At 41.1% G+C, this 24,539-nt stretch overlaps 1 protein-coding gene and 1 pseudogene across 1 annotated transcript in view; both read right to left on the bottom strand.

Moving 5' to 3' along the window:
• Window positions 1-24,539, bottom strand: part of CSMD3 (CUB and Sushi multiple domains 3) — a 710,986-nt gene that overhangs the window by 274,435 nt on the left and 412,012 nt on the right. Inside the window, exons 14-16 of the mRNA XM_066624387.1 lie at window positions 21,573-21,685; window positions 4,098-4,280; window positions 1,837-2,163 (exon numbers count right to left, since the gene is read on the bottom strand). Coding sequence (XP_066480484.1) covers window positions 1,837-2,163; window positions 4,098-4,280; window positions 21,573-21,685 — 623 coding nt within the window. The remainder of the gene's footprint in view (window positions 1-1,836; window positions 2,164-4,097; window positions 4,281-21,572; window positions 21,686-24,539) is intronic.
• On the bottom strand, window positions 19,068-19,186 carry LOC136650119 (5S ribosomal RNA; annotated as a pseudogene).

Here is a 24,539-nt window from a genome sequence, read left to right as displayed (position 1 = left end):
ACATTTAGATATGTGAGTTTCTTTCTTTCTTTCTTTCTTTCTTTCTTTCTTTCTTTCTTTCTTTCTTTCTTTCTTTCTTTCTTTCTTTCTTTCTTTCTTTCTTTCTTTCTTTCTTTCTTTCTTTCTTTCTTTCTTTCTTTCTTTCTTTTGTATTGCCGTGAGCAACTCAGAGTTTAGTAAATGCAACTTAAACATTTAAAGAATCCTGTTAAAGAGGTAGCCAGGTTAACTAACCTATACTGAACAGACTTACAGCCCAATCCTGAGCTTGGCAGGCACCCATCCTCCGCTGCTCTGCAGTCTCACAAACTGCCGAGCCATGGCACGGTAAGCAGGGGTGGGGGGAGAAGCGTGGGGAGGGTGGAGAGAGGGCAGGCAGGAGGCGTGCTGGGGGAGAAAGTGGGGAGGCAGGAAGTGGGTCTGGTAGAGCTCAGCTCCAACCAATCCCGTCCGTTCGTGCAGGGCTTGGCACCCTACACAAACGCCTTTACTTTACCACCTACCTTTTGGTTGGCGGTAAAGTGAGTAGGCTCATTGCGGGGCTGTTTCCCTTACCCAGGAGAAGGGGACAAAAGTCCCCTTCTCCCAAGGTGCTGCCCATGGCAGGCTAAGGTGCATAGGATGCAGAGGCAGCCGTTCTTGGAGCCGCTGCAGCCGCGTGCCCCCGGGCAGCTCAGGATTGGGCTGTTACTGATCAAGTCCTAATTCAATCATGGGAACAGTTGCTTTCCACCTGCCAAATGAAAGAGAGGCACCATTTTAAAAACTGCCTCTTTATCCAAGTAGCAGGCGTTAACATTACGTATAAATGCCACAATGCAATATACAGTCGTGTGTCACTTAATGACAGAGATGCATTCCCACACCCCCATCAACAAGTGGGGCTTGACATTAAGTGAAGCTAGAAGTGAGTGGAAAGTGGAACACTTATCTCCTTAGCTCGCTCTAGGTTTTAACATGTTAGTCAGACTTCTTGTTTCATTTACAGGCACCACATGAATGAAAGAGCTTCTTCATTTACATGGTCCATTTAAATCAACCCAGAAGTTCTGCACATCTGCAACTGAAGAAACCACATGAGGAGTGAGGTAAGCTGCTGCTTTCATTGTTGTTTTTAACTGTGCAACGGCAGTGGACATAAGGCGGAACAAGGCAGTATTAAGTGCCTTGGTTTCCTGCATTCCTAGGTGATGCTATGAGTGTTCACAGCAGTATCAAGCATGGTTAGGAACCCTCAGAACTACCTTCCATATCTCCCCATGGACCTGGACACTGTCACATATGGCCATCACAATGTCTAATGCCTAATGCTCTGAACAACCAGAGCCTTGTTTTAGCACCTGAGCAAGCCTTCTCAGAAATGACATCTAGAAAATAAAGGAAAATAGGCTGTTGGGGATTATTTTTCTCAACTGTACTACAAAAAGACAGGGGAAAAAAAACTTGCACAGAAGCATGAAGAAAATCCACCCATTTGATGAGACACTGCATAACTGAATCACTATGTGGTAACAGCTGCTATGTAATGAAAGTGGCCTCCATATGGTCTCCATATGGTGGCTATAGAGGATTCATTTGTCGCAAGCAACATGTAGCTGGAAAGTAGCACAGTACTAAAGGGAAATCAGGAAATAAACTAAGAATGTAGAGTGATGACAGATCTACATTGGGAGAGGTGAAAGAACAGGACTTTCTGCCAAACTGCAGAACTTTTTTTTAAATCTAACCAATGACATTTGTGAAAAAAGCCTCTTGAATCTATTCCCTGTGCATACTTCTATAAAGAGTGGCATGCTTCTGACCTATAGATTGCAACTTGAAACGAAAACTACTCACTGTTATATGTGATATTAAATCCTCGTCCTGACATTGAGTGGTCAGCTTGAAATTCCAGGCGCAGAATATGACTGTTACTAGTGAGATGGGATGGCACTTCAGCTCCAGTGAATGTGCCAAGTATTGGAGAATCTGGAGAGTCACCATCTTTAATTGCAAGGAAGTCAAACTGAGATTCCAAGTCAAAGTCATTAAAGGAAAGATGAATTCGGCTTCCTGGGTCTGAGATAATTGTCCAGATGCAATTCAAATTATTTCCATATCCCTCTGGGTAGTCAGGAGAAAGAACAGTTCCCATTGGTGCAGTGAAATTAGAAAGACAAGGAACTGTTGAAAGAGAAGAAAGAAATTGGAAAAGAGATCAGAACCTATTTTAGAATTGGCTTCCCAACACTACAGTTCAATAAGAGTCTCATTCTCTCAACTGAAAAAAATTAATGAACCTGATCAAGGAAACTCCAAGTCCTCCAGAAGCCTCTACGCCCACTGTAGCAATTATCATTATCACAAAGCAATTGCGTCAGCATTGCAGAAACATCTCCTTTGCCCTCAAGCAAGGTGAGAGGAAGAGAGACTTTTCCTTATCCTATGGTCTCAGACAAATGCTGTGAAGGTCCTTTCGTTGAATGTGGCATAACCCCACCTGTTCTGCAATTGACTGACATTGTTAGGGCTTCCTTTAGGACAGGGGCACTATGTTCTATTGCAGTAGTTCCCAACCTTTAGAGCCCATGAACCAATATAGGAGCAGTCATGAACCACATACAATCCCCCAAAACCTCCATACACAAAAAAACTATAACTAGATTTGTAATAATTAGAGAAATTTATTAGATTTATTATTTATAGAGAAGATTTTGTCGCCGGCTCCAGATGCAAGCAGTCTGTTCTCTGCCCTCTCTGGTGGTCCATGGAAAATGGGAGATGGTTCTTCTCCCCCATGAACTAACAGAGAGAGCAGAGAACAGACCCCAGAGCATCACAGGTAACACTTTAGCCCTCTCTGGAGATTGTGAGAGAGCACTTGTTTGGTGAAATGCTTGAAGTGATCAAAGGTAAGTTTTTCCTGAGACCTCATGGACCACTTCTCAGGACCACCTGTGGCCCAAGGACCACAGGCTGGAAAACAGTGTTCTGTTGGATAGTTGTGCTAGACACAAAGTTTGCTGGATCCCCCCTCCTAGATGCAATAGCTTTTATGTCCCTACTGAAGCAGATTTGAAGGCACAAAACTGTTTCTATAGATGGATAAGTGTGATTGGATTTAGTTACCTATCTCTGTGCTGGCTGCAAAACCCATATCAAATATTTCAAATTGATTGTCTTATTTGATTCCCTTGTCTTTCCTATCTGCGAGGATAATGGTGAACAGAAAACCCAAGGGAAAAATAGAGCAGTTAATGGTTTACAGAAATCACAGTAGGTCTCATGATTTATCCATGTCCAACAGCCCTTCATCATTTAGTACCACTTATTTTACCCTCGAGGGAACTGTTCAGATGAACAATTCCATACTGAGCACATTAAGAGCCAGAAGGTCAGGGTTGCCTTCCTAATTTGTAGTTCACAAATAAGCACAAGAATTGCATTAGCCACAAAGGATTTTCAGATTTCCTGGTTAGGCAGTCAATATTTCATATTCAGTAATGTTATATTACTAACATAAATGCAATTTAAAACCATTTAATTGAGTGATTATGTTCTCTGTGTATTTCTTATAGTATTTTTATAACAATGTTGAAATATGTGTTTGTTATAGTATCCAATGTAATATATTACATAGTGGGTGATTTTTTTTTTTCTCTGCATGATATTAATGTTAGGCAGCCAAAATATATATCTCTATGACTATGTACATACTAAAAGATAGTGATGTATAATGCATGGGAGATGGGGGAATAACTGTAAATAATTTAAATGCCCTTGACTACAATTCAGCCACTATTAATTTCACAAAATAGAATGGGATTCTAATGGTACCTATAAAACCATGTAAAGAATGATGAAATTTAAATATAAAATATACTGCTTTTGATCAAGTTACAGCATGCTCATACTATAGAAAGGCACCCTAAAGTCCTATTCATAACAATAACTTCAAGATGAAAACAGACAACATTTACTTTAACTGAAATTCAGAATATTATTCTATGATAGCATTAGTGAATTGTATACCCCATGATGAGAGTATTCAATAAACAGAATGTTTGACTAATATATGTTGTTTGAAAAATCACTGGAATAAATAATTTTGTACTCACAAATACAGATTGGTATGTTTGCTGACCACTGATTGTTCTCTTGACAGACAATAGATTTTTCTCCAATCAGTTCAAACCCAAACTGACACTCGAACCTTAACACATCACGATTGGAAAATCCATCCCCTTCTCTAATTCCATATAATGGAGTTCCGGGATCCCCACAGCTTTCTTTTTCAATCTCTGTGGAAACAGCAAATACACAGTTTACTGTTCAAGACACAAAATTAAGCAATCAATAGCCATTTGCCCCAATCTGAAGGTGGGGTGGAGATGCTGAGTTTATAATCTTTATGTACACAACGCTACTAATGAAGAAAGTGTCACACAGACAACAGTGTCATACATAGGAGAGATCAGTCTTCTGGGAAACAAAGAAAGCAAAAGGTACAAACACAATATTTCATTTAAAAAAAAAAAAAAAACATGTCTTGAAAGTTATAGGTATGACTTCACAAACTCTTGTTTTCACATTTTGATGCTCCCCTTGTTACTTGTCGTGGTACCTCCTCAGAAAAAGAATTCTTCCAGTAGACAAATGCCAGCAAAGTGACAATCTTGCCCTAAAGAAAGGTTGTGTGTTTCACATGGCTTCCGAGGGATTTATCTTTCTGACCTTGACCTGCTCTGCTCAAAACTGTACTTGAATGTGTTTGTGTCTGTTGTGTCCTTGGAACATCTCCCCATGTATGCTCCTGTTTCGTTCATTTTTAGTAGCTGGTAGAGGACATCCCCCAGCAGTGACCAATCCCACTGTTCAGTTCACCCCAGTAGCTCATCTCTGAGCACTAACATTGGGACTAGGTGGATGCAATGATTAGCTTCTTGGATGGCACAATGATATCACACTGATGACATGCCAACATAAGGGTTGCTGCTCCATTGACAATAGGCTGATTTGGAGTTTCCATGGATGCTTCTGATGTTACTCGGAGGGACTGAGCCATCAAGGCACCATACCACCATGGTGGCATTGTCTGGACAGGTTTAAGATATGCCAGACATCACACTGGCATCAGTATGCCGTCAGCACATAGTTTGAATAGGATCGGGCTGTTAGGGTATTCTTCCAAGTTGATGAATAACTTAAGACATATCTTTTATGTCTTACAACTCTGGTCCTGTGCAACAACTGACTTTGCTTGAACAACCAAAGAAATGCAGATACTAATACTTTGATGCTGAGATAATTAATTTCATAGTCCTAAGCCTTTTTATAAGTAAGCTTATAAAACTTATAAGTAAGCACACTTAGGATCTGAGGTCTGGAGTGTAAGAGCATTACATTATACTGCATATCCCAGCATACAAACCAACAATATGGGTATGAGTCAAGTTTGACTTTGACAAATTAACAAATTATTTGGGCAGGAGGTCTGGTCTAGAGGGTAGAGCCTCCATTTGCCTGAAGATTAACATCCACAAGGTCACCAGTTCGAGGCCACCGGCACCGTGCGACCTTGAAGCAGCTGGCAAGCTGCAGCTGAGCTGTTCCATCTGCTCGGAGCGTGGGAGGATGGAGGCCAGAATGTTAAACCAGATCGGAGTGTAACATCTTGAATGTGGTGGTTCTTGAAAGAGAGAACCTTCTTTCAATTTGTAAAAATCCCTGCGTGGATTTAATAAGCCTGCCTGTGTAAACCGCCTTGAATAAAGTCTTGAATAAAGACCAAGAAAGGCGGTATATAAATACTGTATATTATTATTATTATTATCACAAATTCTAAATAAAATTGCTACCAAGAAGTTGCCAAATAGTATTTCTACTTACTTAGCTCCCTCCCCCCCGCTCCCTCCCCCCCGGCATACCTCCCCACCCTTTCCCCGTCCACCTCCCTGGAACATATCCTCCCCACCTCCCCCCACGCCCCCGCTTTCCTCTCCACTGCTCGGCAGTCCATGCGGTAAGCCGGCACGCGGAACTCGGGATTGGGCTCTTCGTCTCCCTTCTCTAGTATGCCTGATGGCTGCCTCTCATATTACTCCTCTAGTGTTCTATACCAGTCTGCAGCAGATGAGAGGTGAGTGCTTGATACCACAGAACGTACAGGGTTTTCTTTTATCTGTGGTTTTGGTATCTGTGGGGGGGGGGGGGGGAGAAACATATCCCTACAGATATAGGGGGGATGCCTGTACTTGGAATTAAAGGGTAAAATAAAATAAAAAACCAATTCTAACTAAAACTTTCTCAGACTGAAAGGAATCCACTTAACATTCAGCATAAAAGTTAACTCTATCATAGCTGGACAGCAGCATGACTTTCATCCTGGTTTGTCTGGTACCTTGCAACTTAGCACAGCTGATCAGTTCTCTTTTATCCCATTTTGAGGGAACTAACCCCAAATAGGCTGGACTGCTGATAGGTTGATAGTTTGTTTTGAAATTAATGGATATTCACATTTTCCACGCCTGAGTCAGGTGACTTAGGGCCCAATCCTATCCAACTTTCCAAGTCCGATGTAGCCACAATACAATCCAGTGGTAAGGGAACACATGTTCTCAAACCTTGAGGAGGCCCCAGTGACTGCCTCTCCCCCACAGAATGCAGCACACACCCCACTGGTGCAATTGCACCAGCACTGGAAAACTAGATAGGATTGGGCCTTCTACCAATCATTAGGTGTGAGCGAAACCCTTCAGGGATTCAGCAAGGTTTGATCAAAGCTATTGTGTTCTTAGTGATGTCAACAGCTGTAAGACTCCAATATATGTTTGGGAGGGAAGGCTATGTGACTCAGAGTTCTGGAAAGAATGAGGATGTGACAAGCTGATTCCTAGGTCAGTTTCAGTGTACACAAAGCACTATTTAAAGGTAAGGGCATTCTTCAAAAGAGAAGACTTGTTTATGACACTAATGTATATGTATATTAATAGTAGAAAAGAACTGTATGGAAAGTAGATAAACAAATAAACAGGTTAACAGGTCTCAATATTACTGGAGGAAAATTTCTGTGTTACTTTTAAAAGTTCTGTCAGGAGATATGAGTCAATCATTTTGCAAAATGAAATGTTGCTGCCCTTCAGTTTCTTCTCCTGATCCTAGAAGTTAGACATACTGTGAAGGTGACATACTTAAGTCCTAAGGAGGTAGGATAGTCATTTGCTGACAAATGCATTTTGACAGAATGACACTGGATTCGATCCCTAAATAACCAACTTGTCTATCTGGTTTCTTCTGTTTGAGAAAAACAGATCATACTGTGAACATCACAAGACACTAGTTATAAAAGGGGGGGGGAAGGGCAACAGAGCACTAGTAGTACAAAGAACATGGGGAACTGCTGAAGATTTACATAACTATAATTATTCTAAAATGTCAACTCTTCTGGATCAAATTCAACTTAGGTGTGGGCTACTAGCCACAAGTAAAAATTATGGGCCAAGATATACATCTACATCTGTATGAAAACTATAGATACATTCAGTCACTTTATTTGGCCCAAGTCTGTCTGTCTGTCTGTCTGTCTCTTTCACACACACACACACACACACACACACACACACACACACACACCCCTACCTCTTGGTACCAGACACACTGATATTTCCACCTACCAAGCAAAAGAAGTTCACTGCTTTCTTATTTATTTCATTTTGACAAAAATATTATGATTCTTGATTCAATCCATTTCCTAGATAGATGGCACTAATACCAGAACATTCATCCACAATTAAATCCACTTGAGAGTCTAACTCTTGATGGAACATTGGCAGCTAAGCAAGATTCTTTATGACTGTAACATGGTACAGCAGCTTGATTTTACTATGGCCAAGAGCCCCTGAGCATCAACCTTGCTTAAATGAAAAAAAAAAAGAAGCAATCATTTCTATAAATAGTCAGGGAGACTGGCTTTACACAGAAACCCAAAGGAACATGAAGAATCAAAGTTGTAAAATAAATGGGCTTTAGCTGGCAGAGTAAACCAGAAAGTAAATAAAATAGCTCTTGCAAAAACAACTTGAGAATCAAACAGTTACCAGACATTTCTCTCACTGGGGACAGCTTTTTGCTACAAGAAACGTTGCCCATCATTCAATGACAAGGGAAAGGTACTTAACATTGAAAAGTAGTAAAGGGGGAAAAAAAGGACCAAAGTCAGACTGTTTATCAAGAATACTTAACCAAGGTCTAGAATTCTAGTTCCTTTAATGCTACAAGGTATACGATAATTCTCAGTGGCATATATAATTCTAAGTATAAAACTATACCATATTTAACCTTTATTTCCATAAAGCAGAGGGCAAGAAAAGCATAATATGAATTTCATCTGTCCATGTTTATCCACAAACAAGATTATTACAGGTGTGAAATACTATGGCTCCATTCTGCATCCAACTGCACTCAACCTGCAAGAAATCAGCTTGTACATGTTTTCATATGGGTTAGAAACAGTGGAAACTGCAACAACAGGTTGAAGCTCATTAACCCTAAGGCCAAGGTGGCCCAAGCAGAACAGTGCTCTCCCCCCCCCCCGTGTTCTCCCCAGTATTCTACTACTGTTTTCCAACTGACTTCTCATGGCTTTCATTATTCTCTCCAGTTATTGTACTTTAATACGCACAAGAAACCCATGTCTTGTTCCATGTATATCCTTGCCTTGCTTGCCTTGCCTTGCCAAGCATGTGAAGACAGACTCCAGCGGACTGAGCAGATGAGACCTACTAGAATAGGACCAATGGTCATGAAGGTGGTTTCTGAAAACGACGTGGTATGCTAAGAGCATGGCAAGACACAAAAGACGCCCTGGTCAACCATTGCGCCCAGCCCATCTCCAACCATCTCGACTTTTGTCCTGCCATTGAAGCAAGATGGAATCTGGGAAGAGAGAGTGAGGCTGACTATGCGCACCTCTCCCTCACTGTAATCCAATTCACACACAAGTCTCTTCCCTGGGGGGCTGGGGGATAAGAATAGGCCCTCAGTTTGGCTGTACTTGTCGTAAGAGGCGACTAAACAGCCACCGGGTAGATGGGACTCCTTAGCCTGGGAAGGCAGCTCATCTGAGAGAAGGAAAACTCTGATCCCAAACCTCCACTGTCTTGTGGCTACATCCAGTTATGGAAAAGGTTTCAGGAGTCATCATGTTGGCAACCTTCAGTCTCAAAAGACTATGGTATCGCGCTCTGAAAGGTGGTTCTGGAACAGTGTCTAGTGTGGCTGAAAAGGCCAATTTGGGAGTGACAATCCCTTCCACACCGGGAGCAAGTCCCTGGTCTGTCTCCCTGGCTATGGGCCTTCCTTCTTTGCCTCTTTGCCTCATACTGTTCGCCAAGTGTCTCTTCAAACTGGGAAAGGTCATGCTGCGCAGCCTGCCTCCAAGCGGGCCGCTCAGAGGCCAGGGTTTCCCACTTGTTGAGGTCCACTCCTAAGGCCTTCAGATCCCTCTTGCAGATGTCCTTGTATCGCAGCTGTGGTCTACCTGTAGGGCGCTTTCCTTGCACGAGTTCTCCATAGAGGAGATCCTTTGGGATCCGGCCATCATCCATTCTCACAACATGACCGAGCCAATGCAGGCGTCTCTGTTTCAGCAGTGCATACATGTTAGGGATTCCAGCATGTTCCAGGACTGTGTTGTTTGGAACTTTGTCCTGCCAGGTGATGCCGAGAATGTGGAAAGCGTTCAGTTTCCTCTCCTGTTGTGAGCGAAGAGTCCATGACTCGCTGCAGTACAGAAATGTACTCAGGACGCAAGCTCTGTAGACCTGGATCTGGTATGTTCCGTCAGCTTCTTGTTGGATCAGACTCTCTCTTTGAGTCTGGAAAACATGGTAGCTGCTTTACCGATGCGTTTGTTTAGCTCGGTATCGAGAGAAAGAGTGTCAGAGATCATTGAGCCAAGGTATACAAAGTCATGGACAACCTCCAGTTCATGTGCAGAGATTGTAATGCAGGGAGGTGAGTCCACATCCTGAACCATGACCTGTGTTTTCTTCAGGCTGATTGTCAGTCCAAAATCTTGGCAGGCCTTGCTAAAACAATCCATGAGCTGCCGGAGATCTTTGGCAGAGTGGGAAGTGACAGCTGCATCGTCGGTAAAGAGGAAGTCATGCAGACATTTCAGCTGGACTTTGGACTTTGCTCTCAGTCTGGAGAGGTTGAAGAGCTTTCCGTCTGATCTGGTCTGGAGATAGATGCCTTCTATTGCAGTTCCAAAGGTATGCTTCAGCAGAACAGCGAAGAAAATCCCAAACAAGGTTGGTGCAAGAACACAGCCCTGCTTCACGCTGCTTCGGATGTCAAAGGGGTCTGATGTGGAGCCATCGAAGACAACAGTGCCCTTCATGTCCTTGTGGAAGGATCTGATAATGCTGAGGAGCCTGGGTGGACATCCAATCTTGGGGAGAATCTTGAAGAGGCCATCCCTGCTGACCAGGTCGAAGGCCTTTGTGAGATCTATGAAGGCTATAAAGAGTGGCTGTCGTTGTTCCCTGCATTTCTCCTGCAGTTGTCTAAGGGAGAATACCATATCAGTGGTGGACCTGTTGGCTCGGAATCCGCACTGTGATTCTGGATAAACGCTCTCTGCAAGTTCCTGGAGCCTCTTTAGTGCAACTTGGGCAAACAGCTTTCCTACAACGCTAAGATGCCATGGTAGTTGTTGACTTCAGGAGTCAACCTCAAGGCAAAATCTGGAGCTGGAGTCCCTGAGGCAGTTCATGGCTGAACACAGTCACCTTCTGGCAACTCCTGCGACTCTGCTGGAACCAACCGTATTGGCTTCTGCCTTTCCATTGGACCATTTCAGTGACGTGGAGAGGGGGGATTTTGCTGCATGGGTAGCAGTCTGTCCTCCATATCTACTTTACCCAGGCTTTGCACACTGGGGAGGGCACTGTTCCAGAACCACTATTCAGAGCGCGATACCATAGTCTTCCGAGACTGAAGGATGCCAACTCAAATCCTTGCCTTTCTCTTCATTCCATGCAAATCCATTGTGTTGTGCAATGAGCCGCTGCACTCAGGCTCGGCACCCATATTCTGTTTTCCTCATGTCTGTTTGTTACACATGTCCTAGAGCATGCCCAAGAAAGCCTAATTTTCATGTTATTAAGCATGAAAAATTAATACTTACAGCCTACCTTCCTTATTATTGAATTCTTCCCCTACCCTGCTTATTATTTGGATTATTCGTTTCATTAAGCATGCAAAATCTTGTTAATTAAATCCCATCTCATGCTTTCTATAAAATTGGTATTTTTACCTTACCATATTTGTCTAATGTCAGTCATATTCAATGTTATACTCTGCGTAATTTAAATTATATTTAGCTTTTATTTAAAAAGGATATTTTAAAATTTAGTAGTGAGGTTCCATAGGATGAATAGCTCCATAAGTAATAAAGTAATTCTTCATATGGAGCAGGGTATCTTAACTATTGGGCAGCTCAAACCCAACTTGCACTGGAACAGCCAGGACAAGTAGCCTGTGCTGTATCCAATACAAGGTAGGTGCAGGCTAGAGGGCAACTCGGGTTAAGGACAGTTTTTTTCCCTTTACCCTGAGTAACCCTGCAGCCATTACTATGGGGCTTTGGATCTGTGCCAGCAAAATCACTGGCACAAGTCTGAGTAGCCCATGTAAGGCTGCTTGGTCCAGGGATGAGGGTTAGGCTTTGGTGCAGGCCGCCATGACCTATCCCACTCCCCTCCCAGCCCCAATCCACCTCCCAGACCACCCTCCCCCACCCAAAATGCTCCCTCTATACCCCTGTTGAACCCTCCTGCCACTCCCTCCTACCCCCTGTGCTGGCCTGCCCAGGTCAGCACAAACATCCTCCAGGACAGGATCCAGAACTGCAGGCCAGCACACATCCTTACACTGGCCTAGCTGGCTCTCAAGTAGCTGCATATGTGCTCATCGACATGTTTGCAACACTCATGAACTGGCACGGGGCAGGGGTTCAATTCAACTCAAAGCTAGAATTGTGCTCTAGCTCTCATTTTGAACTGGATTTTAGAATGGGACAATATTCTTCAAAGTAGACAACAGCGCTTTGTTATTGGGCAGGAGGTCTGGTCTAGAGGGTAGAGCCTCCGTTTGCCTGAAGATAACATTTGCAGGTCGCCAGTTCGAGGCCACCAGCACAGTGAATTGGTAAGACCTTGAAGCAGCTGACAAGCCAAGCTGAGTTATTCCACCTGCTCTTCGGTGTGAGCGAAGAAGCGTCTTGGCTGCCCTCCATGTGAGAGATGAAGGAGCTGCTTATCAGCTTGCGTGGGAGGAAAACTGGAGGCCAGAATGTGATACCAGATCAGAAAGATCCACCTGAAACGTTGTGGTTCTTGAAAGATAGAACCTTTCTTCAATTGTAAAAATCCCTACAGGGATTTAGAACAGCCTGCCTTTGTAAACTGCCTTGAATAAAGTCTGAGGAGAAATCTGACAACCAAGAAAGGCGGTATATAAATACCTGTATTATTATTGTTATTGTTATTATTGTGTTCAAAAGAAAGCAAGAGTGAGTCATGCTAGAGGAGTTTCCTTCTCCCATTTGTATCACCGCTCCCCCCCCCAAAAAAAAAACCTATTTGACATAGCACAATCTATGGTGCAGGAGGGTACAATGGGAGGGGAAAATGTTCACAATGAAATGGAAGTATCAAACATGACCTCTGGTGCCTTCACTGATTTTTGCTGTACCTCACCACCCATGCCATTCCAGAGGGGCCCCCCCTACTCTCAGGAGCAGGTTTGAAAGGTTGAAAGGAGAGGGGAAAGAAAGTCCCCTTGCATGAACACACATATGAAGTGCATATACAGGTCCAGCCTTGTTATACACGGATTTTTTATACACAGATTTGGTTCAACTCGCATGGCCCCTGCAAATGAGAAGGAATATGCTGATCCCTGGAGAAGGGGAAAAATGCACCCCTTTAAAATCAGTTTAAAAAACTGAACAGTCCTTTAACAATAGCCTCCTTAAAGAGAGAGGGTTGACAATCCATCAATCCTTCTCTCTCCAGGCGACCCCTCCCTTCCCCCTGCGCACTTGAAAGAAAGGTGATCACATTGGTGATGGGAGGGGCTGAGTGAAGCGCCTTTGTAAGCTCTTGGAGGACGACTGATTGATGGATTGTCTTCTTAAAGACTCTTATCTTACATCACAAAGATCAGCAAGGCTGTTTTTAAATCACCGGAGCAAAGAAACTTTGTTTTTTTAAATTGATTTTCTACAGTGTGCTTTTTGCCATCCACATAAGTGCTTGGAATGGAACCTACTCAAATAATGAGGCTCAACCTGTATAGTATATAAATATGAATTGTACACAGTGTGTAGTATATAAGTATGAAGAATAAAATTTTACAGACAAGAGAATAAGTACACTATTGAAACTGTAGACACTTTACTATATTGGGCAGGAAGTCTGGTCTAGAGGGGAGAGCCTCCGTTAGCCCAAAGATAACATCTGAAGGTCGCCAGTTCGAGGCCACTGGCAGCTCCCTGAATGGCAAGACCATGAAGCAGTTGACAAGCTGAGCTGAGTTATTCCACCTGCTCTTTGGTGTGAGCAAAGAAGCGTCTTGGCTGCCCTTCAAGTGACAGATGGGCGTGGGAGGCAACTGGGGGCCAGAAGTTATACCAGACCAGAAAGATCAATCTGAAATGTTGTGTGGTTCTTGAAAGATAGAACCTTTCTATTATTGTAAAAATCCCCTTGGGGGTTTAGAGAGCCTGTCTATGTGAACCGCCTTGAATAAAGTCAGAGGAGTAATCCGATTACCAGAATGGTATATAAATACCATCATTATTATTATTATTATTATTATTATTATTATTATTATTATTATTATTATTATTATTATTATTATTATTATTACTGTCCCTGCACAAATTAATATAAATATAAATATAATCACTATTCATAACCAATATTAATATTTAATTAATAATGATATATTATTTAATTAACAATTAATATTAATATTAAACTAACAGCTGCTGCCTCCTTTTAATTATGAAAAATATGCAGTCTTTCAGCCAGATTGTTGAAAGAATTGATATCTTGGTGGATCAAGAGTACTATTTTAAAACTCATCCACCTATTTTTACACTGTGTAGAATATACCTGAACAAAACATAATTATTTTATGGTTGTTGTTTTTTCCCCAACTCTACACATGAGCCTGAATTCTCTTTTGGAGATTAACAAAAATGAGAGTGAAAAGGGCATGGAGACTGTATCTTAAGCTTCTTGTTGGATATATCACCCAGAGGTGTGGACTGCAAGGAAGTTCTGAGTGAATATAATTTTATCCACCATCTGTCTCTTTTGAAAACAGTCAATTAGTGGCTTAATTGACTTGGCACCTTGTACAGTGCTGTACATATGCTATGACTGATCAAGCAATTTGATCTGCACAAAGATGTAGAAAAGCTGCTCTACAGCTTTTTGACTATTCTTGTTTCATTTTACAAACATTTTGTATTTTGAAGGGGAAAAATTTATGCCCAAGAGTGTAAGTTTTCTTTATGCAGCTTGCAATATTAAATACATACCCTCAGTAGGCAACAATGCACAATCCGGGTGTACCAAATATTATTTATTATTGATTACTCTCTCTTTCTTTGGCTTTGTTTTGTAGGCCTGGGGGAGGACATTTAAGACACCAGGTTGCCTTTAAGAGGATGTTAAAGTCACTTGAGAGAAAAAATAATAATAATAAAGACTGAGATATAGCCTGCAACAGCTTGTTGTTTTGTTCATTTTAAAATAGTATGTTCCTATGATTTTTCCCCCTTTTATTTCAGCTTTTCCAGGTTTACAGAATCATCTGCTCTGAAAAGAAATTCTAAATACCATCCCAGTCAGAGAAAGTAAACTGGACTAAAGTTCCATTTAAATAAATGTATTTAAATTACTACAGTTTTAAAGTTACAACTGAAATTAGCTGCAAGTTGGTTTCAATTGGTTTCAAGTGTCAGTTGGTTGGTTTCAAATGTAGTTCATTTTTGCTTGATCAGGCGAACATGTTTGACCTATTAAACACAATGGAATTGATGTGGATTGTGATGAATATCCCCTATTCTTTTGCCTTGTGCCTCTGTTTTTGGACACTGTTAACTTCCCAGAAGCTCCTGTACAAATTCAGTAGCCTAATAAGCTGACAGGGCAGTGGTTCTCAAACTGGTGGGTCATGACCCAGCAGCCAGGGAAGCACTGTTCCCTGCCCCTTTAAGGAGAAGGGAGGGGATATGACAGCTTGTGGGGACAGGAGGGGGGTTTCTCCACTTACCAGCCTCCAGTGGCTGAGTCGTGGGGACTAACCCTAACCCTTAACCTGGGTGGGATGGAGTATCCAGGTGAGTTCCACTCCTTCAAGGTAAGTTACAGTTTAATCCTATGAATGTCTACTTAGAAATAAGTCACATTATAATCAATGGGGATTACTCCCAGGTAAGTGTGCAAAGGAAGGCAGTCCTAAAAACATCATCCAAGCAAGGTAATACACCCTATGGGTAATCGTTGTTCTCTATCAGTCATTGAGTGATACATTATTTGGGGCATCAGAGAGCAGCAACCACTTTGACTTACAAGGGCAAAGCCTGATGATTCCTTAGACAAATTTAAGTCGCTAGGACTAGAGATCATTTCTAATGAGATTGTGGTCAGGTAGAATTGGGTTGTGAATTAAGTTCTTGCAGTAGATCAGAAAATACTATCTCACAAATATAGTCACCAGGAATTCTGAATCAACATATGACAACAGTTAATCTAATCTAAAATGTAGAAATGTAGAGCTGACATTTTCAGAAAAAAAAATGTATGGTAAACCTTATGGCAGTACCACTGAATCATTTAAAAACCATAGAAGACAAAAACAAAGAACCCTTGACCAATGGAGCAGATGAATACCCATCATTTTTGTGTGTGTGTGCAAAGTTTATTTATTTATTACAGATACAGGTAAGGAAAATGGGTTAAACTTAGGGCTGGGACTAAGGTTACACATGGTTACACATGAGGGTTACATGAGGGTTACACATGAGGTTACACATGAGGGTATTGGCCATAGATTACATGTCTATGTCTTAATCCAACATGTCTTAATCCAAAAAAGAAATCAACAATGAAAAATAGTCATTTTTAGAAATAGAAAAGAAAAATAGTCATTGATACAAAAATTATCATATTTGTCATTATACTAATTAATGATTTAACTAAACAATCAATATTGTTTAAAATTATTTATCCAATCACAAAAAGGCTTCAAATTTTGTACATACAATATTCTTGCTGCTATACTAATATGTACAATAAAATGTTTCTTATATTGATCTTCAATTTCTAATATTGCATTTAAGAGAAATATTTCCAGTTTGAATGGTACTACACAATTCAATATCTCTTGTAACAATATATGTCACTTTCCAATATTTCTTTGCTTTCCACATATCCATCACATATAATAAAGAATTCCCTTAATCTCTTTGCATATCTAACAGTTATTTGATGACCCAGGGTACATTTCTGCTACTTCCTCTGGAATTAAATCTTCATCTATAAAACAATTTATATAAAATACCACTTTAATTATCTTAATATTTGTGTTCCAATTTTGTTTTCATTTACATCTGCTTTGATTTGACATAATTAAAGGAATACTCACTTTTGCGGAGAATTCAATCTATTAATATCTACAAAAAAATTTCACTTGTTATTCAGCCGTTTTCACTTCCTGTCTTAGTATTTTCTTTGACTTGATATTTTCCTTCTTGCTCCTCCCACTGCTCCTTGCTCTCCTTCTTCTTCCTCTTAACTCTCTTATATTTCTTGATCTCCTCTTAACTCTCTTATATTTCTTGATCCCTCTCTTTTCTTCGTCCATTTTCTCCATTTCTTTTTGAATTTAATCCAAAGATTCTTCTTCTTCTTGAAAGGACATGCTCTCTTTCTCTGAGAGTGCCCTCTTTTTTCTTCCTAAAAACTCTAATAATAAATGCTGCTTTTTCCATCTCCTGTCTCAGTACAAAAATCTCCAATTCTTTAGTTTCATCTGACATTTGATCCATTCTTTCTTCCATCCCCTCCATACTTTTCTTTGTTTGTCTGTTTGTCAGGGAGGAGTTTATTTGCCGCATTTGTTCAGATAGTTTTCCAACCTCTTGCTTCAGTTCATTTCTGAATTTTCGCAACATATCCATTAATGAGGTCTGGCTTTCGCTAACATCTTTTAAATTTTTTGATGTCAATCTTATCAGTATCAAATCAAGCCGATATAACTCTGGCTATAAAAAATAAAAATAAAATGGTCTAACAATTAAAGAATCAACCAAGTCTCATTATCTTGCTTCACCTTCTTGTAAGGCTAATTCCCAAATTTCATATCTAAAAGGAATAAGTCAATAATCCATTTCAAGTCAATATCAGTGTCCAGACATTCCCACAGTTAAAGAGTCATTCAGTTCTTATTATCTTGCATCCCTTCTTGTCAAAGATAATCTTTAAGTTTTTATATCCAAAAGGGGTGGGTCAGTAATCCAATTCAAGTTAATAACACTGTCAGATTAAGTTAGTATACCTTTAATTGTTCAGGCCTGAGTCAAGCCTTTTGCAGCAAAAATGAAAGTGAAAGTTATTCCATCCTTTAAAGACTAATTGTTAATCTCTTTTCCATGCATACCATTCCAACAGGGTGATCCTTTATCTTCCCTTATTTATCTTGTCTTGTTTCTTGCCTTTTCTTCCAATCATCCTTGTTACAAAAAAGAAAAAAAAAACAACTCCAGCAGGGGCTTCTTTAAATCCACATTCGCACTTTTTCCCCTCTGGGTGGCTGCAAGCCAACGTAAATAATCTTAAAGTTGTCTTTCCCTCCTTCCAACCTCTTGATTGCAATTCTTTTTATAGCCTTTTAATGAACTGGTTACTCACAGATAAAGGCTTTATTCACTTTCATGTTTTATCTAGGCCGTGGGGGGGGGAGTCCTCAACTGTCCGAATCGTCTCCGAAGATGACGCCCAGGAAACGATGTGATTCAGCACAGAGCAATATCGGCGAAAATATCTCTGAAACCGCCGTCTCAAGAGACTGCCCTGTTCAAGCTCTCCGCCTTTGTTCCTTCTTCTTGGCAATGAAGAGTACCTCATTATTGAAGTCCTTGAAAAACACATCTATTTAGCAGTTCCCCCCCCGGACCCCTCCAAGGTTCCCTGCTACTTCACTGAGTGTTAGCTCTGCCCCCCCCCCCATCATTTTAAAAACACAGAATTTTATTCAGGTAAAACAGGTCAAAATATGTTGGATCTATTAAGAAAAACAATGTAGTGTGTACATGAACCGTTAATTCAGTTTGTTAAAGTTGTTCAGCCAAGTCCTGTATCTCTGACATGCATCACTGACAATTCCTGCTGCATATTTCTGTATTATTTTAAATTAGAATAATGACAGGAAATTTCACCAATGACTTGCTTTAATAATATACCGATTTTTCCCTCCCACCAGCCATCTAATCCTAATTTGGTCTCACTGTGTACTTTCAGATTACATTAGGAATCTGTTCAGTTGAAAATGGTCAATATACGAGTTGAAACACTGAAAATATGTTTAGCACAGTACATGCTACAATCTTCACCTGCCTACTTGAGTCTCTCCGGGGAGAAAGGCGGGGTAAAAAAATAAAGTTAATAGTAGTTAATAATTGTAAGGAGATGTATCATTTTACAACACAGCTAACACTGATCATTAAAGCAACCATCCTTATTAATGAAATTTGATGCAGCTCATATCTGAAGGTACATTCCCTAATCATTTTAGTAATTTCACTAAGTTTTCACAAAATAACATGGCTTCAGAAACATTGTTTTAAAACATAATGCATTTGGTTCATATACAAACTCTTGTCAGACAGGGCTAATTTAAATGACCTCTCCTATTTTACTGCCTCATTTGTGGATGGTGAAGGGGATGCTTTATGGTAATTTGGGATAAATGGTTGGCAACCTTCAGACTCGAAAGACTATGGTATAAGCCTACAGCACCCAGTATTCCCAGGTGGTCTCCCATCCAAGTACTAACCAGGCCTGACCCTGCTTAGCTTCCAAGATCAGATGAGATTGGGCATGTGCAGGGTGACAGAAGCTTTGATGAAGTGCTTACTTATAGTGGCTGCAACAACAGTACACCTATGTTGCCAATGACTTACTTTTCCAAACCCTCACAGTGTCCCCTAACTCCATATTGGCTCCTTAGTGGGCATTTCAACAGGTCAACAATGACCTTCTCCCAGGGCGGGGCATGATTTCAAGATCATGCTAACTAAGGGCCATTGATCAGAATGGAAGCCTATATCACCATGAAACATCTGTCCCTGTCCCTGCCACCATATTACCTGCATTGTGTGCATACAGAGATTTTCTTTTTCTGTTTTTTCCCCAGGTGAAAGAGGTGAAATTAAAAAGCTGTAATTTTGGAATCTATTTTATAAATCCCCAATAACCCACATATGCACTGTAAAAGAACATGGCTTCAGTTAACCATCAAAAATACACTGGAAAACTGTTTACCTCAAAGAGAACAAAATTCAGTCATGCAAATTTAATAAAGTAGGCATGTGGTTAAAGTCCATTTTCATCACATTGAGTCAACCTAGCTATTCAACTAGTGCTCCAGCAGCCAAGTCCTGTCAAGTGTCTTTTTTCCTATAATTCTTTGAATAGGTACAGAACAAAATCAGCTGGAGGCTACTGAAAAGTAACCAAAAGTAATTCCATTGCATTTATTCTTCTCTTACATTTGAGTGTATCAGAGGCAAAATCACTCCTCTGTTTAGCCATATTTTTTTAACTCATAGCAATTTGCAACCTTTATGATACCCACAAAGAAAATATTGAAACTCCAAAAGTTTTGTGGATAAACATTGCCAAATACAGGTATAACAGCACATCCAATTTCTCTCAAATGCCGAATGTGGCATTACCTATTACTTGGAAACACAATGTATCAATACTGTATATCAAATGTAACTTTAAGACAGTGTTTTGATACATATCAAATACAGCTCAATGAAATTAACATAAAGACATTTTGGGTCAGGAATGTAACATGCTGTAACATACAGATCTCATCCCAACTGTCTCAGTAAGTTTTGTAGACACACACACACAAAAAAAAAACCACAGAGGCAGCAAGTGAGAAGTTGACACCTGCTAAATTCTGAACTTAGTAGAGGCAGTGTGAGTGAAACAGCATTCAAACCCACCTCTGACCATCCCTTCTTTACAACCACAAAGTGCTTTCTCATCTTCAGGAGTCATGGAGTGAAGTGTATTGAATACCATTCACTTGATTCACCAACTTGTTTTTTTAAGACCAGCTGCTCAGAGAGTTGTGTTCCTGACTTCAAATTTTGTCCCCAGTCATCCATGTGGCTTTTACACTTTGAACAAGGATAACTTTTTATACTCATAGACATCTAACATCTAAGAGAGAAATATAACAGTACAAGATCAATAATTCACATACCTGTTTAGAAGCAGGTTCCTTTCTTCTTTCAGTAGCTTCACATATATGTCATAGAGAGACATGAGGCTTATTTCCCTACTGCTCCTCTAATTCTTTAGAAGGGAAAAAATGCCACAGCCTAATACAGAATCTATTTTTATTGTACAAAAGATGTACTCTCTGTCTTTATGCACAGGTGTTTTAAACACCACCAGCATTATTCTAGCCATGTCTATTCATAACAACTCCCGCTGTGTTCAGTGGAACTTATTCCCAGTTAAGTGTGTATAGGATTGAAACTATATTTCTTTAATCCCCCCCCCCAATACTTCAGGGGGGAAAAATGTTACTAATGCAGCTGCACCAATGAAGCACACACTGTATCCTGTGGGTGGGGCAGTATGGAGACATTCTTGATGCAAGGGTGCCACCAAGTTCTGCCCCCTCCTCTCCCGTTCTGCCTCCCACCCATTCACTCCCCACCCAGAAACACCCTCTCATTCCTCTCCCTCTCTGCGCCATTCCATCCATCCTGCCATTCCCCACCCTTGCTGCTGGATTACCTTCATTGTCGGAGGTATCCAGCAATGGCAGAGAGTCTCTGGCACTGCCACTGGCTGCACATGCAGCATGCCACCATATGACCATTTAGAGCAGGGGAATTGAGTGCCACTGTCATAAAGGGTACCCTAGTCCTATTTAGGATTAGGCTATTGGGCTGCAATTATATATACACTTGTTTGGGAATAAGTTCCATTAAACAAAACAGGGCTTGTTTCTAAGTAGATAAGCACAGGATGGCACTGTTAGTTGATCTGTTACTTTTGCTTCACCAATAGATCTCATGAGTTATTCATACAAATCCCAAATAAGAGTTTCTCCAGTTGTTTCATCTGTCTTCATGATGACACAGCACAGTAGGCTAACAACAGCCTACACACAACATAGGTTAATAACATTTTATACACAGTGAAAACCAAGGCTTACATTTACAACCTTGTGGGGACATCGCTGATCACTTATATAGTTACCTTTGTAGTTAACTTTGAAGCCAATTGAGCCCACACTTTCATCAGTCTGAAGATGCAGCCACATCTGATTGTTCATGCTGACAATTAAATCTGGCACAAAGCTTCCTGTTAACCTAATCATAAACAAAATTAAACGTCCATTAGCTGGAAACTGGCTGCAAATAAGAGATGTTTAAAAAACAAGCAAGAAATGTTGATTACAGTACTGCAAGGACAAGAATACACAGCACTTATAAACCAGGATAAAAAATAAACCAGGAGAGAGTACGCCAGCTCACAATATTTAAGCTCTGTGTAGTTAAGTAATGACATGATTACAGTAATGTTGTGTGACTCTTGCAAACAACATTTAGGGTAAAAGGGGAAGAAGAACACTGTACAGTTTGTGACATAAGAGCAAGCGTTCCAGATACAGTTTGTAATATTTGGATTCTCATCACACTATCACAATAACTACCCAGATGCTATGAATGAATTGAAACACTGAAGAATAATGAAGTCCTAGGCTGCATTGCTGCACATGGCCTGCACATAAGTAGTAGGACATGGAACAGCCCCATTGGAGTCAGTATTGTTCTCCCCTGCTGGATTGTCACCATCATGCTAAACACTCTGCATTAGGACCTGGTCATTCATTCTAAGTAGGCATTTCTGCACCTCCCCTATAAGCATCCACAAGCCTGTTGCGGCAAGGCCCTTGTGTGAAACTCCACTTTGCATTTTCCTGGGAATAGACTGCACCAGGAGGGGGTGTGGGAGGATGGGGTGAGAAAGATCCCTGCCTGAAACCCAAGGCCTTGAGAGCTATTGCCAGTTAGTGCAGACAGTACTGAGTTAAATAGGCTTTGACTCAGTATGAGAGACCTACAGATGTTAGCAGAGCCCTTCCCTCCCTTTTTAGGTTGCTTATGGTCCGGGCACTGCTGGACATGCAACAATGCAGGTAAGCCCTTAATTTCAAAGCAAGCCAGAAGGGCCAATAGGCTATACCTTCTGTTGAATAATTATGACCCTGAACTGGTCTGTGAATCACTCCTCAGACAACAATCTCTAGATACGCTCCGTGGTCCCTCAGATTGCAGAAGTCACTGGAAAAAACAATATATTTCCTTTATGGTTAATGTTTTAATACAGATTTATTTCATCCAATATAACTGCAATGTGAAACATCAGTACAGCGGCACCTGTGCTTGGCCCCCACTATGACAGGGACTACATGACACTACCCTGCTTGGTCTGACCCTGCCTGAAATGGGATGGCACTGAGTCGGTAGCAAGATCCTTCACAAAAAGCTGCAGGTTGTGCAAGAAGGATTCAAAGCTGAGGAGCCTCACTCTCACTACAGAGGCAAATATGAGGCAAGCCACCTACGTATTCCTACACACAGCTGCAATCTCTGGTTTGAAAGCTCTTGGTGAGAGGCAACATTTCTGATCTGTGCCTGGCTTTCCACCTAATCCCAAACAAAAGACTACATGGCCACAGCTGTGTATATGGAGCCCTCTATGCTCTGAAGCACTAAGATGAGCTACGCGGCAATATCACGACTGTGAGGATTTCCAGAGTTCCTGATTACAATTAGTCTTAGCACACTTCCCAATCATCTGATATTCTTGTTCATTATATTCCAGATATTCTGCTTTAAAAAAAAAAATAAAAAAATCACGTTTCCAGACAGAAATGGTACCAACGGTATTCCTACCACCATGAAGCAAAATATCCTGACATTATATAATCATAACAGGTCAGTAGATTTGCCACTACTTAGAATATCTATATGTGAGCTCATATCCTGAGAGAGCAATGACTTTCACAGGTATAAGATTTTGCTAATAGATTTATACTGTACAGTATTTCTATCACCAAATTAAGTGCTTCTAGCAGATACTCCTACAGACCAGGCATGAACAAAATTACCCAATGACCAGTACCTAATTTGCAAATAGCAATCACAACAATGGTTTAGCGTTACTCCGTCATATCCTATCCTCCATGTCAGGCTGCAAAGCAAAAGAGCCAGTGCAGACTTGAGAAGCCCCACTGCAGGGCTAGGGGCTTTCCGGGGGGGGGAGGGTCTTCCAGAGGACACCTCTGGTGGCCCAGATGGTGCCATTGGGTGCAGCAGTAGCCACAGGGATAGAACTTGGTTGTAAATCCCCCACTGCTGAATGAAACTATGCCAAAGTGGCATAGTAGTATCCTGCGAGGGAGGGCAGTTGCACAGGTTTCCTCATGATAAGGGAATTTTTGTTCCCTTACCCCAAGGCAAGCTTCTTTTGCTCTAATGGGTCTCCTTGGATCTGTGCCAGCTATTTTGTTAGCTCACAACCAATAAGGGAGAGGAAAGGGACAAGGAACAGGGTTAGGATCTGGCACATTTGGATGCCACCAAGTTCTGCCTCCTCCTTCTCCTATTCTAACCCCTTCCTTGCCCAGAAACCCCCCATTCGTTCCCCTTCCTGCCCTTCCCATAAAGTTCTGCCTCCTCCTGCCCCATTACACCCATCCTAGCTCCTCTTTGCCACTGCCAGTTTACCCACACTGCCCGAAGCAGCTGGCAGTGGAAGTGGACCTCAGTGGCAGTGGATTAAAAATGGTTGTTGGCGGCGTACTGTGTGGACTGCTGTATGGCCATTTACAATGGTGAAACTGTGTTCCACTGTCATAATGAGCAACCCAGTTCTAGTTAGGATTGGGCTGCCCATGTTTGTTTGTTTTTTTTAAATCAGCTTGTTTGGTGTAGAACACCACCTGTAAAATATTGTGTAAAAACCTTTTTTCTTAATGAGATATCTTGAAATAACTGTATACTATACCTATACATGACATTCCTGCTACAATCTCAATTATAACCGTGGAGAAATGGTCTTTTAAGTTAATCCTTCCATGTGCTTTCTTAATGGCAAAGGGAGAAGAAAAGAAATAAATGTCCATCATGACAGAGATGTTCTTTATCAATTGCCACT

The sequence above is a fragment of the Tiliqua scincoides genome, chromosome 4, assembly GCF_035046505.1.
Source record: "Tiliqua scincoides isolate rTilSci1 chromosome 4, rTilSci1.hap2, whole genome shotgun sequence".
Classification (NCBI taxonomy): Eukaryota; Metazoa; Chordata; class Lepidosauria; order Squamata; family Scincidae; genus Tiliqua; species Tiliqua scincoides.
The sequence above is the reverse complement of the archived record's forward strand: the minus strand, read 5'-3'. Positions and strand labels throughout refer to the sequence as shown.